General features: G+C 51.3%; 7 protein-coding genes across 7 annotated transcripts; 4 read left to right on the top strand and 3 right to left on the bottom strand.

Moving 5' to 3' along the window:
* The first annotated feature begins 1,128 nt into the window (after positions 1–1,128).
* BDZ99DRAFT_413638 (uncharacterized protein) lies at positions 1,129–5,275 on the top strand. The gene is made up of 4 exons (XM_033716702.1): positions 1,129–1,314; positions 1,373–4,438; positions 4,488–4,921; positions 4,989–5,275. The coding sequence occupies exons 1-4, from the start codon at positions 1,268–1,270 to the stop codon at positions 5,228–5,230; spliced, it is 3,789 nt and encodes a 1,262-aa protein (XP_033579678.1). The 5' UTR covers positions 1,129–1,267; the 3' UTR covers positions 5,231–5,275.
* A 563-nt stretch (positions 5,276–5,838) lies between these two features.
* On the top strand, positions 5,839–6,682 carry BDZ99DRAFT_461364 (uncharacterized protein). The gene is made up of 2 exons (XM_033719605.1): positions 5,839–6,285; positions 6,351–6,682. Exons 1-2 carry the CDS (start codon positions 5,892–5,894, stop codon positions 6,368–6,370), a joined length of 414 nt encoding a protein of 137 aa, XP_033579679.1. The 5' UTR covers positions 5,839–5,891; the 3' UTR covers positions 6,371–6,682.
* Positions 6,683–6,770: 88 nt separating this feature from the next.
* BDZ99DRAFT_272599 (DEAD-domain-containing protein) lies at positions 6,771–8,935 on the bottom strand. Its single transcript, XM_033713903.1, has 4 exons — positions 8,697–8,935; positions 8,557–8,642; positions 7,742–8,508; positions 6,771–7,689 (listed from the first exon to the last, which is right to left on the bottom strand). The coding sequence occupies exons 1-4, from the start codon at positions 8,913–8,915 to the stop codon at positions 6,848–6,850; spliced, it is 1,914 nt and encodes a 637-aa protein (XP_033579680.1). The 5' UTR covers positions 8,916–8,935; the 3' UTR covers positions 6,771–6,847.
* A 597-nt stretch (positions 8,936–9,532) lies between these two features.
* Positions 9,533–10,754, top strand: BDZ99DRAFT_382998 (uncharacterized protein; the record flags this gene model as incomplete). The annotated part of the gene is made up of 2 exons (XM_033715304.1): positions 9,533–9,967; positions 10,023–10,754. 2 exons carry the CDS (start codon positions 9,533–9,535, stop codon positions 10,752–10,754), a joined length of 1,167 nt encoding a protein of 388 aa, XP_033579681.1.
* A 1,118-nt stretch (positions 10,755–11,872) lies between these two features.
* Positions 11,873–13,575, bottom strand: BDZ99DRAFT_413647 (MFS transporter; the record flags this gene model as incomplete). The annotated part of the gene is made up of 3 exons (XM_033716703.1): positions 13,433–13,575; positions 12,065–13,359; positions 11,873–12,009 (listed from the first exon to the last, which is right to left on the bottom strand). Coding segments are annotated over exons 2-3 (1,386 nt in total), but the record flags the coding sequence as incomplete, so codon positions are not given.
* On the bottom strand, positions 13,559–13,842 carry BDZ99DRAFT_461368 (uncharacterized protein). The gene has a single exon (XM_033719606.1). It carries the CDS (start codon positions 13,743–13,745, stop codon positions 13,590–13,592), a length of 156 nt encoding a protein of 51 aa, XP_033579683.1. The 5' UTR covers positions 13,746–13,842; the 3' UTR covers positions 13,559–13,589.
* Positions 13,694–13,966, top strand: BDZ99DRAFT_272671 (uncharacterized protein). The gene has a single exon (XM_033713904.1). It carries the CDS (start codon positions 13,759–13,761, stop codon positions 13,915–13,917), a length of 159 nt encoding a protein of 52 aa, XP_033579684.1. The 5' UTR covers positions 13,694–13,758; the 3' UTR covers positions 13,918–13,966.
* The last annotated feature ends 1,513 nt before the right edge of the window (positions 13,967–15,479 follow it).

Genomic DNA, 15,479 nt, shown 5'->3' on the forward strand with positions numbered 1-15,479 from the left:
GGGGACATGGTGGTGGTACAATGGGGGGATAGAACGGGTTGTGTTAAGAATATGGCGGTGGGTGGGTGGTGGTGGAAGTAGTGGATATAGAAGGCAAATGGTGGATTTGGGAAGCCATTTTGAAGCAGCGATGAAATTGGAATAGGAGTTGAAACATGTGAGTGACTTCAGCTAGACTGGGGATCAACCTCCAGTAAACGTCTAGTGAATCTCAGAGGTCTGTGAGGTGAAGGGGTCGGTTGGGGCAGTGAATGGCGTCCAGAGAACTGAACTTGGAAAAAGCTTAGGGATGTAAGTATTTACATGCGTGATTCTAATATATGCTACCTCGTGGCATTTTCTGAGATTCGAGAGCCGTTATTAAACCTCAACGCAAACTCGTCAGTGAATAGCAATCTGCTAGGGTTTTCCTGACAAATATATCTACTAAAAGGCGATATAGCAATAGATCTAGCTAGTTCCTAACAGCGTTCATATCACGACTCGCGTCTTGGACAGTAGGAACACTGCATCGTTCTTTTTCTCACTTTCTAGTGAAGCAATACACTCAGTATACGCATCGGCCGAATAATCTGGGTTTCACTTCCCCAATCCGCACTACCGCCACGCCACCTCTTTGCTCACGTGATCTTGAGCCACTGTGGCTGAGGTCGGCCTAGAACTCCAGACTGCCTCCCAGAGGTCGGGTATCCGGTAATAATTCATTGTTTAGCATATGTTTGCTGGCTATAGCCAGGGACAACGGATGTCGGCATGATTTGATAATTTTAAGCGCTTGTGAGGTGGAATGATGCTTCGAGATTTTCTACGCACAGCCTCTTTTAGCTGCTTGTGGCTAGCTTGCCAGTGGATGCAAGGGAATGTTATGCTACTCGATATTTAGAGAAGCCTGATTTCCCTTTTTGTCCTTTGCAAGGTCCAAAAGCCCTTGTTACGCAGCATCCACGAGATACGCTAACCGCAGTATGCAAAAAGAGGCTGTATATGGATTTGGATAGGCCTCGGTCTAGTCCAGTGTGATTGGTGGAAGCTCAAAAGAGGTTAGTCTGTGAGTAAGCACGCCTCATCATCCACCTGCCTTTGTAACCATGCACGGTCATGCAGGGACAGTTTTGCCGGATTTAAGTTCGAGGGAACCCCTCCCATGCTTGACAACGTCTGCTTGTCAAGTGCACCACAGGCATGTTGCTTACAGGCCTGATTTACAGCGCTTCTCAAACTTCATTCCGTACCTGATTTCATTGTATCCGGCAGTTCCGCAGCCAACATGCCATGTCCTATATCACCAACAGCGAGGGAACGCGAGGTTTACCGGTATGCGCGGAACCGCCTCCGAACCAGTTCCAAGTGCTCAAGACTAACAGATACGTAGATATTATCAGCCCTCAGATAGTCCTGCTCCAACCGCGAAATCCTACCCAAGAACAGATGCCCCGCGATCATCAAACGATCCCGTCTTAACGGCGTTCGCTCAGCTGGGCGCTCACAGACTGAAAGCCAAGCGTGGGCTTATTACTCTTTCTACGCGAGAGACCGAATACATTCTCGCGGAATCGGGAGTAGGGCTCGGGTTGCAGCAAGATGATGATAAAAATGATCCCCTATGGCACGGAGCCGTTGCGCTCCAGAATACTACCGGCCTCGGATTGAAACTTTGCCAGCATTTCTGTAGTTCCAAAGAAGACCTCCCTTACGCAGCTTTCGATGATCTAAGGAAGTATGACGAGTTCAAAAACCAATACGTAGTGACCCACGCTCCACACATCAGATTTCTTACTTGCGTACCCCTTCGATCCTCATTATACAATGCGATCATTGGAACTTACATCGTAGTGGACAACAAACCGCGCGATGGATTGACCGCGCAGGAGGTTGAGTTCATGGTTGACATGGGCGTGACGGTGATGGACTATCTCGAGGCTCAGCGCAACAATCGGAAACAGCACCGGGCGGAAAGAATGGTAAAGGCAATTGGTCTTTTCATTGAAGGAAAGTCAACTCTCAGGGAGTGGTGGTTGCAAGGCGGGCATAAGCGGGAGCAAACGAAGGTCACCAAGCGAGCACGGACTGGTTTAACTACGCTGGACGTGCAAGCAGACATTGAATTTGGTGTTCAAGACCCGGTAGAACAACCTGTTACCAGGGGGATGGAGAGCCTTTCAGTGCATGACGGGAAACCACCTCTCTCACGATCGCCCTCCTCATCTACGCTTTCGCACGTCGAACGCAAAGGCGACGGACGACCCAAAATCCCCAACAGAGACAGCACGTTCTCTTTATCAGACACTACGAATCCCTCCGTATTCTCCCAAGCACCCCGTGCAGCCTCCGTAACTACAGCCGACACGACTGAAAGCTCTATCCCCGGCCACGTTAGGCACACCTCAGTTGCTTTTGACATGCCCCAGGAAACAGCCGACGTGTCGAAGGAGCTTCAAGAAGCACTCCTGACGAAGGACCTGAGAGCAGTTTTCGCTCGTGCGAGTAATCTTATTCGGGAAGCTGGCGGCGTTGATGGCTCTATTTTCTTTGATGCTAGTGTGGGATCTTTTGGCGCAGCTTCGGAAAAAGATATCATGGGCCAGAAAGCTCCAGGGACCTTTCACGTTGATGAGACAATGACAACTAGTGAGGACGATTTTGCTCGCAAATCCTCGGACCCGGATACTCCCGCCAAATATGCAAATGATGCTAGTCAGTCGGAGCAGTGCTGTAATATCCTCGGTTTCAGCACCCGGAAACGATCCAGTCTCAAGGGTCACTCGCCCCCTCCCGAGCATCATACCTTCCCGGAAAAAGTGCTGAGGACACTGCTCAAACGATATCCGCATGGGAAAGTGTTCAACTTTGAGGAAGATGGCTCGTTTTCATCTAGCGACACAGATAATGCGTATCTCGGAGGCGAGAATGAAGATGGACCTCGCAGACATACAAAATCTGAGGCAACGATTCGGCGGAGAAAAGTATCTCGAGAAGCAGAAGCGGCCGCGCTTTTGAAAGCACTCCCCGGAGCTCGCAGCATCTTCTGGTTCCCTCTCTGGGATCCGACCAGAGAGCGCTGGTATGCAGGGTCACTCGTGTGGTCAACTGGCACACGAACTCTCTGTCCAATTGAAGATCTTGCGTACCTAGCTGCATTTGGCAATAGCATAATGGCCGAGGTAGCCCGACTCGCCGCCTTGGTTCTTACTCAAATGAAGACGGATTTCATCTCGAGTATTTCTCACGAACTACGCTCGCCGCTCCATGGTGTTTTGGCCAGCGTTGAATTTCTACAAGAGACTCCCCTGACTGAGGTACAAGCAGACATGGTCAGCAATATCAATGCATCAGGGAGGGTTCTTTTGGATACGATAAACCACGTTCTCGATTTCTCGAAAGTCAATAAGAAAGTGAAAGGCAGGGGGAGGGTTTCAAAGAGAAGGAATGGAAAGAAGCAAAGACTTTCGTTTCAAGATCACGAGAGCTTAGACAATACGCCTGATGAAACTGCGGATATGTGCATTCTATCTGAAGAGGTGGTTGAGAGTGTATGGGCTGGTCGAAATATGAGCAAAGTTCTTTACCCTACGCCTGGTAGTCATCAAACGTCAAGACCGCAATCGATGATCGCCGCCCTCGAGTCCCCGGTCATCGTCATCATAGATATCAGATGGCAGCCCAGCTGGACGTTTGAAATGGATGCTGGCGCCTGGAGAAGAATTCTCATGAATCTTTTCGGAAACTCGATGAAATATACCAAGTCTGGCTTCATCAAGGTATCAATGACCGTTGAAGAGCATTCGACCCTTAGAGGAGAGAAAGCACAGTCCGTACTTGTGCTTAAAGTCATAGACTCTGGCAAAGGAATGTCCAAGGAGTATATGAAGCACCATCTCTATAAACCATTCACTCAGGAGGATTCGTTGGCAGTGGGAGCTGGACTAGGTCTGAGTATAGTCCGGCATATCATCCAGGACCTCGGCGGAGAGATCAACTTTGTTAGCGAACAGGGAGTAGGAACAGAAGCAACGGTAAAGCTGCCCATGGTAGCTTGTCCACCAATGAAAGATGACACCTTAGACCTGGTGGCGGATGTGAAGGAATTAACGAAAGGAAAGACTTTCCATTTAGAAGGATTCGATCGATACCCGGATATCTCAGAGACACCAACGGGCATTCTCTCTGCTGATACCGAGGCAGCCATGTTCCTCAAGTCATCAATCCATGTCATGTTGACTGAATGGTTTGAAATGGAATCATCTACCTGTTTGGTCTTAGACAGATCCGCGGAAGTAGTGGTGATTATGGAATCTGGTGTTCCTTCCTTGATAGAGAAGCTACAATCGTATGTACCTGATTCAGGACCATCGATTGCTATAGTTCTCTGCAGCGCATACCCCCCTGCCGGAACAGCCACGGTTATTGGATCGCTCAGGGTCTTTTACGTCCCTCAACCGTACGTCAAGATGTATCGTCTTTCAACTTCCCTGCTAACATACTATCAGTTACGGCCCTCACAAAGTTGCAAAGACTCTCCACCACGCGTTCACGCAGGCATCAATTCCCGCGCCCATCCTAGATCCAAACGGCACGTCTGAAGTCTCTTTACTTACAATTGTACCATCATCAATTCCCGAACCGAACACCCTTCCAACGGGGGCCGTATTCCACACACCTGAATACCACGGCTTCGCCGCACCCAAACCACCACTAAAACCGTCCCCTCCCGCTCAGATTGATCGTAGAACATCAATCGACACATCCGTTATGCAACCCAGCGGGATGCGCATTCTCCTCGTTGAAGACAATGAGATCAACCTGAAACTATTGGTAGCGTACATGCGCAAACTGAAGCTGAACCACGCAACGGCTATTAACGGGCTCGAAGCACTAAACGTGTATAAGGAAGCCAAAGGGGAATTCGACGTCATATTTATGGGTATGTCTTCTCTTGCCAACCCTTCCACTACCTCCCTTCCTGGCCACCACGTCTAACACCTTCGCAGATATCTCAATGCCGATAATGGACGGCATAGAGTCGACGCGGCACATCCGCCGTTTCGAGCGCGAAACGTCCATCCAGCCGGTCGCGATGATTGCATTGACAGGTGCGGCGAATCCGAATACGAGGCAGGAGGCGTTTAGCAGTGGGATTGACTTGTTTTTGACGAAGCCGGTGCCGATGAAGAATTTGAAGGTTATGCTTGATGACTTGAAGGTTAATGGACGGCAGGGGTTGATGATTTAGATGCGGAAGGGAATATGAATGAGATGAAGCACGCTGAACCTCTCCAAGACGCGCCCGGTGAAACCATCATGAATGACTTCTGTTAACTTTAGGTGTAGAGACATGATGCATCATCAGCTCAGGCAGCCCAAAGATAGCCTACTCCGTACTCCATCGACCATCACATCGTTTTGGAGTTTGAAAAGCCTACAGGTGTACTCCGAGCGGTGGCAGGAACAGGCCCGAACTTTCCTTGCAGGGCTGTGACGCTACTGCGAAGATATTAAAGTTGAAGAGACGGTGTCATTCAGGGTCAGCATGCACGTGACTGCAAAAATGACGCTAAAGGCAACTTTAATACAACATCGCGACAATCGCCCACTTCTTCTTCTCTTCTTCATCAGGCTCGGAGGCGCCCTCTTTTGAGCTGTGCTCACTTCTTTCGTGAAACCGATCACCTTTCTCTTCGTTTCTTGTCCACAAGGCTGAGAGACACCCTCGTTAGGGTCGCCTTTCTCTACCTTTTCGATCTCCTCACCTACTTCTTTCTTTCAGCTTCGAGGCGTCCGCTTTAGGTAGCCCATTCTCACCGCTATCTCTATTCCCAGGGCGCTTTACCCGCCTGCGTCATTAAGACCACGCCCTCTACTGATCCCTGCGTCCACCCCGCTCTCGATTCAAGATGCCTCTAGAGAAAGGTAAAAGCAAAGGCAATGCTAAGACTGGAGCCTCACATGATGATCAACCGTACAGGATGAATGGGATGGGCGAATCTGCCAAGTTGGAGCTCAGGCGAAAGGTTGCAGAGAAAGATGCAGTGATCGAGGCACGAGATCGCGAAATTGAAACCCTGGGAGCCAACTTCGACAGCCTCCGAACTGAGAACGAGCGCCTCCACGCCGAGAACGAGTTGCCTCCGGAGGATGAAAGAGCCCTCATGACATCCAACGCCAACATCGAGCAGCTGCAAGAAAATCTTTCGAACGTCGAAGCAGAGAAGATTCGGAATACGAAGGAAAAGGATGCGACCATTGAGCAGCTCAATGACTGGTATGATAATCTGGTTTCCAAGTTTGGTAGGTATATGGCCTGGGCTGAGAAGCAGGTTGCTGCGTATTTGGATGCGTTTAACGAAACCAAGGAATTACTGGCAGGCCGTGACCATCTTTTGGGGCAGTTAGTACCTGGTTGGAACGAAAGGCCTGCGCCTGAGAATGATGGACAGGAAGCTGAAAGGGGAGAGGCTGCAGGGGGAGGTGATTGAAGGAGACGAGTAGTCGGAACGAAGGCAATAATCTACCATCATATTCGGGAGTGTCGTTTTGACGCGGTGATGGCGTTGGATGATCTGAGAGCTTCATGGAACATAACAAAGAGGACTAGTGAGCAAGATCTACGGGGCTTCAAACTATGAGATTGTCTGCGGCCGGCCTGCGGAGCTGCAAAGATACAAAACTTACCCAGATAGGCAGCGCTTAGCGTGATCAAGGTTGAAAATGGCTTGAGCACAGAGAAGATTTCTATCTCTTAGCGTTTCTTGGAAACGCGAAGGGACAAGCTCAAATTTCCAAGACACGAATCAACTTTCCAGGATGGACACTTTTTGTTGACTCTGGATTCGAATTTTGATACTTTGCCTCAGTCACTAAACCCCTTAAACTCCTCTTCCTCATCCAGCTTGGTCCGCTCCCTCACTGTCTCAATCATCTTCCTCAACTCGGCCTCCTTTTCCCGCTCCTCAGGTCCCAGCTTACTCACCCTCTCCTTCTCTCTCTTCGTCTCCTTCTTCTCCCGCCTCACCTCCCTCAGCGCCTTCTGATCCTTCTTCTGCGTCCAAGCCTTCTCCTCCCGATTCATCTTCCCCTTTCTCTTCTCCCGAACTACCACCTGTCCCTCCGCTCTCTCGGCTCTTCGCTGCTCCAACTCTTCCAACCTCGCTGCCTCGCGCTTCTTATCCTTGTAAGGAAACGTGTCCATCTCAAAATCCACTCCGAGCGTCTTATCCCCCTCCCACTTCTTCAGCTCCGGCATCTTGGGGAGCTTCAACAGACCCCACGCATGCCCTAACTCCCCCCACTGGAGATCCGCGACGCGGAAGATGCTACTAGCGGTGTGTTTGCTATACGCCTGCACCCAGCTGACAAACGCGCGGTTCTGCTTATCCCAGATAGCGCGATCTACTCTGACCAGTTCTCGGATCCGCTGGGTCGTGATCTCAGCATCCGCGTCGGAGATTGAGATGGCGGGAGTTAGGAGCGGGGAAATGGGGGTTTGGCGGACAGTGAGGAAGTCGATGTAATCTTCCTCTCGGCCGGGGGTTAGGAACGCGACGGCGAGGCCACGGCGTCCTGCGCGGCCCGCGCGCCCGGAGCGGTGGATGAAGGTTTTGGGGTCGCTGGGCGGGTCGATTTGGAGGACGAGATCGACGGAAGGAATGTCGAGGCCGCGGGCGGCGACGTCGGTAGTTAGGAGGATAGAGGCTGGGGTGGTTATGAGCCTCGTGCTGCTATTAGCTTGAAGGTTTCGACTTACGCGTTATCGAGTCCACGAATTTGGTGAAGTTCTTGTGGCGGACTTGGGGTGGGTGTTTTCCATGCAACGGCACGATTGTGAAATTTGGAAGGAGGGTAGGAAATATGTGCTGAAAGTAGTCCACACCAGCGCACGTTGAGAGATATACAATCGATTTCTGAGGGGTACGAGCGAGGTTATTGAGAATTGAGATGAGAGCAGGAATTTTGTGCCGTGGGGGAGTGATGAGGTACGACATTTGCAAGCTAGCCGGTGTACGTTTATCCGCGGCCCCTGAAGCGGATTTTACCTTTACGGCGATGCGGACGGGGTTCCGAAGTCCTACGCGCACTATCTGGTCGACGGCTTCGCTGACGCTTGCGCTGAAGAGGCCGGTGCGGCGCTGTTTGGGGAGGCGTTGGAGGATCTTTTGGAGGTCGTCCTTGAAGCCGAGGTCCAGGAGTCGATCGGCCTCGTCCAGAACTAGAACCTCGAATGAGGATTGAGGGCAGTGGACATGAGGGCTCGAGAGAAGTTCGAGGAGGCGACCGGGCGTGGCGATAAGTAGATTTGGGGATCCTCTGAGGAAAGAGCTTAGGTCTTGAGCGGGGGTAGTATTGCCGCCCAGTAATAGTTGGGGCACGACTTTTGGAGTCGATGCTGGAAACGTGGGCTTTTCGAGTTCGGCTTCCATGTCATCCTCAACTGGTAGTTTGATCACGGATGCAGACGGGGCGTGGAATGCGAGTAAAGACAGTAGGACTGAATGTATCTGGGTGGCCAGTTCTCTGAGAAAGACTTAGAGATGAAACAAAAAGAACTCAAGATTTCCTTACCTTGTTGGCGAGATGATGATTGCTCCTACGTGATGCTTTTTCAGGGAGCCGGCTCGGAGCAGGCGTTCGATGAGCGGGATGAGAAACTGTGAACATATATTAGCAAATGAATGATTTGACATCAAAATGAAAGTACTCACAGCGAGAGTTTTACCACTGCCAGTTACGGCTTCGACCACCACGTCTTTGTTGCTGAGGAACAGTGGAAGCGTGCTGGCTTGCACAGGTGTCATTTTGGAGAAGCCCATTGCGGAGATGGCGTCTAGGATCCATTGCGAGAGAGACGGGGTAAGGGCTTCCCATGCCCTAGGTGCGCTTTTGACGGGCTTGACGGGCTCTAGGTTCTGTTCTGGGGCCATGGTGGCTGGTTTTATGGTGCGAGGGTTGAGGAAGTTGGTGATTGATATTTTGGTGTTGAAGAGGTAGAATTTTTGGGTCGCGATCGCTGGCACGTGATCTTTGCCTCAGGCAGCAACGATTGTCTCGCACTCATGTTTAGATCAGGCACAATTTTGGTATCAAAGAGCAGACTCTCACATGCTCCGTACTTTTGGCTCTGAAGCATCCGAGGCCAACCTCAGCCGGAACCGTGGTGGTGACGCTTTTGCCAAGACCGGACCAAAAGTACAACACCACACTCCAGTGATCGTCTTCCTTTTTCGTCCATCACGTCTCTCCTCGGCTGCCCTGCGTCGCCGTCCTCACTGTGGCCCAGCCTACTCATCCACCATATGATGCTGCGCGCCCTACTCCTCAGCTCACTCTGGCCCCCGCGAGCCCTGTACGCTTGACTGCACGTCCGCTGCGCGCTTCCGATGCACCCGCCGTGATACTGGAACCCTCAGGCTGCGACTCGTCCGACATCACTCCACTCCTTTCGCATCTGTCAAACTTCTACTTTCGCGCGCATAGCACTTTAACAGGTCTCATTCGGCCTTCTGCGCTCCCCTCTTTTCCCATCTGCTGGCGACAGGCTATGGCGTCCTCGAAGCAGTACCAAATCCCCAGCACCCCGCGGGTGATATCTCCTTCGCCCACCCCCTCCGAAGCCAGCGCGCGAGACGGATATTTTGGCCCAGTGACGCGCTCTGCTGCCCGCGCCAACCGTCGCGCGCCATCGCCACCTTCAATAGACGAGGACAGCTCCAGCTCAGATCCGGAGAAGCGGGCACGTACGAGGAGCAGAAGCCCGCTACTCGATGGCAGGAAAAGGCGTTTGAGCGGTATGACGGCTATGAAGCCAGGACTATCCGCAAGAGGTGCTGGCAAGAAGCCAAACCCGGCACTGCAGAACGGCACCTCGAACGGCCACCTGTCACCGGCGGCAGCGAACAAGAACTACTGGCGGGAGATGAGTAGGAGTCCAAGTCCTCTAGGCCTCATTCCTATCCACCAGAAATGGCGGTCATTCGTGAGTCAGACCCTTTTCTCGATCCCCCAGCGTTGTGCTTTGCTGATCGGCCTAGATTCACCGGCATGAAATTCCCCGCAAGGTCCTCCACGTCTCCATCGGCTTCTTGACCACATATCTCTACTGCAGCGGGACGCAAACCTCGCAGATCCACCCTGTCCTTCTCACTCTTCTCATCCCTATCGCTGCAACCGACCTCCTCCGCCACCGTTACCATCAAGTCAATCGCTTCTACATTCGCTGCCTAGGCGCCCTGATGCGCGAGTCCGAAGTCGACGGCTGGAATGGCGTTATATTTTACCTGCTAGGTGCATGGACTGTGCTGCGTTTCTTCCCCAAGGATGTGGGTGTCATGGGCGTGTTGCTTCTGAGCTGGTGTGATACGGCTGCATCCACATTTGGCCGCCTTTGGGGCCACCGGACTTGGCGCGTTCGGAAGGGCAAGAGTCTCGCGGGCAGTATCGCGGCATGCATAATGGGTGTAATCACTGCCGTATTTTTCTGGGGCTGGCTGGCTCCACACATGCCGGCGGCATACGATGCTCCGCCCAATTCCTTCGCCTTCCAGGGCAGTCTCACACTCCCTCCGAAAGCTAGAGAGATATTGGGATTGTCGGCATCACAAAGCTCAATCACGGGGCCCTTGGCTCTCGGTGTAATGAGCTTGTGGGCAGGTATCGCGGCCAGCGCGAGCGAGGCCATTGATCTGTTCGGATGGGACGACAACCTCACCATTCCGGTACTTTCAGCGGTAGGCCTTTGGGCTTTCTTGAAAGTCTTCGGCTAGTTTGAATTGTCATTGGCCGAAATACGTTCTGTTGTGACTCTTTCCTTTGGTTCATGCGTCGCTCTATACACCCTTTTCCTTCTTTTCACTCTGCATATATCCCCAGAGCGCCAATTTGATCTTACAGCTGGACTATGTAGTCCGTTCATCACTTCCATATTTCTTTAAGTACTTTCCGCTTATAGAGAAGCTTGAATACCATATTACCCAGACTTCCCTACTTTCTATTACGTCATGACGGCGTCTGGGTCGTTTTGGATGAGGTGGGCGGGTCTAGAGAGCTCTTACCTCACCTTTTGCATGCTTAGACGGGAACTTTTTCTTCGAGTTCTGCGGATCGGATAGGAGGCTTGGATGAATGGCTTGACGGCGGGAGGAGGGACATGTGCGATGAAAGGGATCTGGACGTTTATGTACGAGTAGACACGGCGAACGTGTAGTTGATAATTTAACGATCGAGAATCAAATCAGCATAAGACGAGGTTCACACAACCACCTTGTGAGTAATTAAACGGGTATTATGTCTCCCTCATCACTTCTCTTTTGCTTACACTCAAGTAACGTCCTTTTCCCGTCTCCACCCGTCTCATCATATTCATCAATCTCCAAATCCCATAAGTCAGAGGTTGTATTTACACTCTGCTCCACGGAGTCATGCACGCCCTTTGGCCTTGTGTAGAAACGCATCACGGTCGGAAAGAAGACTGCGCCCACCATCGCCAGCTCAGCAATTTGGGGGCGGGTAGGCGATATCACCAGGCGCTCCGCCGATCGCCTTCGTGGCACCCAGCATGCCACTCCCTAGCGAAATTACCAAAGTCGAGTACGTACGGACTTTCTGTGCCTCGCCACTTCAGCTGTTCAAGTGCGAAACAAACAAAGTCTACTCAAATGCCGACTCATAGCAGCTTCAAGATCTACACAAGATGTTACGCATAGTTCCAATGTCGTGAATTTATCTCAAGTTGTTATATCATGCGAATCAGTGAGATCCGATACATGGGCAGCGCGCATACATGATGTATATCCCGGCATATCACTCACTCCCCCACCTCGCGATCATCCTGCCAATGAGCAAACTTCCTCACGAACGACCAGTTCCACGTCGTACGCCGAATGCCTTTCCCAAAGAAATACAATGGAATTGCAAAGAGAATAACAGCACTTGCTATGCCGGCCATCGACCCAAATGCTTTAGCATAGCCATAACTATCAATCCATGGATTTGTGTAGAACGAGAGAAGGAAGCCGAATGCCGTTAAATCCATGTTAGATTTGCGACCCGCGTCGGAATGCAAAGGCTTGCTTACCCTTGAATACTAATTGCGACACAGCCACCTCGCCAGCAGCAGGTCTGTAGCAATCGATGGTGTACACCAGGGACACGCTCGTTACCTGCACAATCGCAAAGTTTAAACATCCCAGCCCTAATGTTGGCACCATCCAGTGTAAATGGTTGTTGATGCCAACCCCGTAGAGGATAAGAGCGACCGGGATGAAGATGCCACCAACCGCCACTGCCGGAAGCCTCATTTCAGGCTCGCGCAGACCTCCGTTCCGCTTTGTAAACCAATCGGCAGTCCAATCAGAGACGTGGCCGCCGAAAGCTATTGCGAGGAATGAGCCTATGATGGCGGAAACGAAACAGAGGCCTGATTGCCATGGCGCGAAGTTGTAGGTTGCAGCAAAAGCACTTGCGAAGTTCGAGGTGATGGCGACAAGAAATCCTACGGTGACGGACATGGCAAAGGACGCCCAAAGGACTGGTGGTAGTAAAATGAGACTTATCGGTCGGAGAAAGATCCTCCACAAAGACTCGGAAGTGTATACACCTGAAAAAAGGCTAAGAGAGCTAAGATAGGACCTGCCGGGGGGTAGCTCTCGGCGATAGGCATCTGCACTCCCTAGTTTCAAGTCCGGTTTGTTCTCGAAACATGTAGCAGTGTTCGAGAGCTTCTCACCTTCATCTACGACAACACCTACAGGTACCATCTCATCATCTGACTCCTGGCCGCGCAGGAAGGTGGTCTCGGGGAATGTAAGAATTACCAGGATCGTCGTAAGGCCTGTAAGGGCCGCTCCGACGTAAAAGATATAGTGCCACAACAAAGTCCTCACAATCAGACCACTGATGACAATCCCGCCGCCAACGCCCATGGAAAGGGCTGCGGTATATATGGCCATGATGGATCCACGTTCATGCAGGAAGAAGATATCTGCAATCGTCAAGGGTCCTAGGCATTCTCCAGCGCCGCTAGCCAAACCCAGGATGACTCGACCAGCAAGCTCCACTCCGTACGACTCGGCAACACCGCACCAGACGGCACTGGCAGTGTAGAGGACGAACGAGATGATGTACACCGGGCGCCGGCCGTACTTGGCAATAAACGGCATCCAGAATAGCATGCCAATGCCCTGGCACAGAGAGGCCACTGTGAAGAGATAGGCAGTCGTCGAGATGTGAGCTGGCAGATTTGGGCCGGGTGGGCCGAAGAAAGTTTCTGCGATTGACACAATTGCAACGCTAGGACCGGCGGCTAAGAAGTTGGTCATGAACATGGCGAAACACACTAGTACTGCGATGTAGAGGCGGTAGGTCCTGGACCTGTGTCTTATCAGTCGGCATTCCGCAAGAAAACCTTCGAAGTTTCGATCAGCGAGACGTTTTTACGACATACCAATTAAGAGGATCATTAGGATTAGAGGAGGGCGTAGGGATCAGGATGATCTCGTTTGTGTGGATATGTCGCAGTTGGAGGCTGCCCAGGTTTCGGAGCTTCTTCTGGGCATGACGGTTGATATGAACTCAGGTTGAAAATTGATGTGAACTCTGTCTTATTTCGGGGGCCCGAAGGCCAAACTATATACTACGTAGGAAGTGACTGTATGCATAGGCAGAAGCACTAATTGGAGGCAGCAGTAGGCAGCATTAGGCAGGGTAGGCCACCGTACCCCAACCCCTCTCTGTAGAAGTTGTAACTGGCTAGGCATGTAGGCAGCTACTATGCCAGCAACTCCAAGTCTGTACGTAGGTGACCGTGAACCGTATGAGTTGTTGATCCTAGGTTGTAGCTGTTACAACCCGAGTTATGATCTTCCGCCATCTTCTAGTGAAGCACAATGTAGATATCTAATTTCGAGAGATTTTGGTTACCGATGTTGAAGAGGTTGATCTGCTGCAAGACTCAGATGGAGATTGCGGGGATTTTCTACATTTTTCGGGGTCGTAGGCAATACAATCGCGGGAGAGAGTTATGCCTCGTGCCAAAACACTATTGCAAGGAGGCCTAGCTCTAGGGATGTGGTCGAGAAGCCGGCATCTAGCGACCTCCACTCCGTAGCCCACGACAAAAAGCGCCTAGCACATTTCCGGGGCATAAGCATCCGGGGAACTTGAAAGCCACCACCCTAATCATCCTCCACATTTCTCCATGTGGGGTACCCCGGAAGATCTACGCTTCAAATTTCAAGATTTGTGTTTACTGCAACCCGCTTTGAGATAACTCTCTCGCCAGCCAATTAAAAACCAGTATGTTCAATGCTGACATCCGTGCACTTGGTATTTATGGTGAGATGAATTAGATTGTTGATATCTAGTACACTGTTCAGTCAATCAAAAGCCCGCCATTAGCATGCAAATGGACACCATTGATCCAGCTTCCACGGTCCTCACACAGTATCGCAACAGCATAGGCAATCTCCTCCGGCTCCGCCATTCTCGAATCGACAGATGTCTGATTAATAATAATCGGCTGGAGCATTGTCATCGCTTCTTCCCCCTGCATCCGCAAAGCCGGCTGTCCGAGTTGGCCCAGGACTCACTGTGTTGACAGTACAACCATACTTTGGGGGAAGGTCCTTCGCCCAGCGCCGTGTGAAGGAGTCCCGCATTCCTTTCGTGCCCGCATAGATGGTCTGGCCAGGTGGAGCGCCTAGGATGCCCTGCGCACTCGCGGGATATTCTTGAAGATGACGAAGCCCAATCTTCTTGGAACTTCTTCAAACACCCTTGGGCCAATATCATCTACTGCCGGCTCGGCTCTCGGATCGGAGTGGACCTGTGTGGGGAGGTGATGTCCTTGGCATATCGGTTCGGGACCACATTTTCTCCACCTGTGTAGATCGCGTGCCAACCGAGCGAGTATGTACAGCCTCTCTTCACGTCCGGTGGTCACTCTCTAATATCAAGCCACAGCCTTACCATATAAGGGAGCAACTCTGGGCGCCTTAAGGGGGGGGATTGCGACCCTCTAGCCAATCAATCCTCAAGCCGGTTAAGTACTAGCCTAGAAAAGAGGTATGCCAGGATCAACTCAGTTCAGCGCTAGACCACCGGACGTGAAGAGAGGCTGTATGTACATACAGGATGCCCCTAGTTCCGGTGAGTTAGCGGGCAAAATCAGGCTATGGATCGGCCGCAAAAAAGGGGTATTTTTGTGAAAATAACGCCTCAAAGTACCATGCTTTCCGCAGTTCAAGCTCAGACCGACATGAATTACTCCAGAAAATGGTTGTCTCCGCGGTCACAACCTCTATATCCACCTACTGCGTGTGTGGCTTCAATTTCGCGCTAAACCACCGGAACTGAGAACATATGTAAATGTACATTTACATATCATTCAACGACCTTAAACATGGCGCGTCTCCTAGTCACTACATCTAGCTCTCTATTCTCAAGGCCGATATTGTCGATATGGTGTCCATTGAGACAAGCTTGCCAATCAT

This window comes from Mytilinidion resinicola (genome assembly GCF_010093595.1).
Source record: "Mytilinidion resinicola strain CBS 304.34 unplaced genomic scaffold BDZ99scaffold_6, whole genome shotgun sequence".
In the NCBI taxonomy this organism is placed as follows: domain Eukaryota; kingdom Fungi; phylum Ascomycota; class Dothideomycetes; order Mytilinidiales; family Mytilinidiaceae; genus Mytilinidion; species Mytilinidion resinicola.

Bases quoted from the DNA above. Each gene is read 5' to 3' on its own strand.
- BDZ99DRAFT_413638 (XM_033716702.1), top strand. From the start codon at position 1,268: ATGCCATGTCCTATATCACCAACAGCGAGGGAACGCGAGGTTTACCG. The intron at 4,439-4,487 runs GTACGTCAAGAT...ACATACTATCAG, and splicing joins GTCTTTTACGTCCCTCAACC to TTACGGCCCTCACAAAGTTG. The intron at 4,922-4,988 runs GTATGTCTTCTC...ACACCTTCGCAG, and splicing joins ATTCGACGTCATATTTATGG to ATATCTCAATGCCGATAATG.
- BDZ99DRAFT_461364 (XM_033719605.1), top strand. From the start codon at position 5,892: ATGCCTCTAGAGAAAGGTAAAAGCAAAGGCAATGCTAAGACTGGAGCC. The intron at 6,286-6,350 runs GTAGGTATATGG...AACGAAACCAAG, and splicing joins TAATCTGGTTTCCAAGTTTG to GAATTACTGGCAGGCCGTGA.
- BDZ99DRAFT_272599 (XM_033713903.1), bottom strand. From the start codon at position 8,915: ATGGCCCCAGAACAGAACCTAGAGCCCGTCAAGCCCGTCAAAAGCGCA. The intron at 8,643-8,696 runs GTGAGTACTTTC...ATATGTTCACAG, and splicing joins GCAGTGGTAAAACTCTCGCT to TTTCTCATCCCGCTCATCGA. The intron at 7,690-7,741 runs GTAAGTCGAAAC...TAACCACCCCAG, and splicing joins ATTCGTGGACTCGATAACGC to CCTCTATCCTCCTAACTACC.
- BDZ99DRAFT_461368 (XM_033719606.1), bottom strand. From the start codon at position 13,745: ATGCCTAGCCAGTTACAACTTCTACAGAGAGGGGTTGGGGTACGGTGG.
- BDZ99DRAFT_272671 (XM_033713904.1), top strand. From the start codon at position 13,759: ATGCCAGCAACTCCAAGTCTGTACGTAGGTGACCGTGAACCGTATGAG.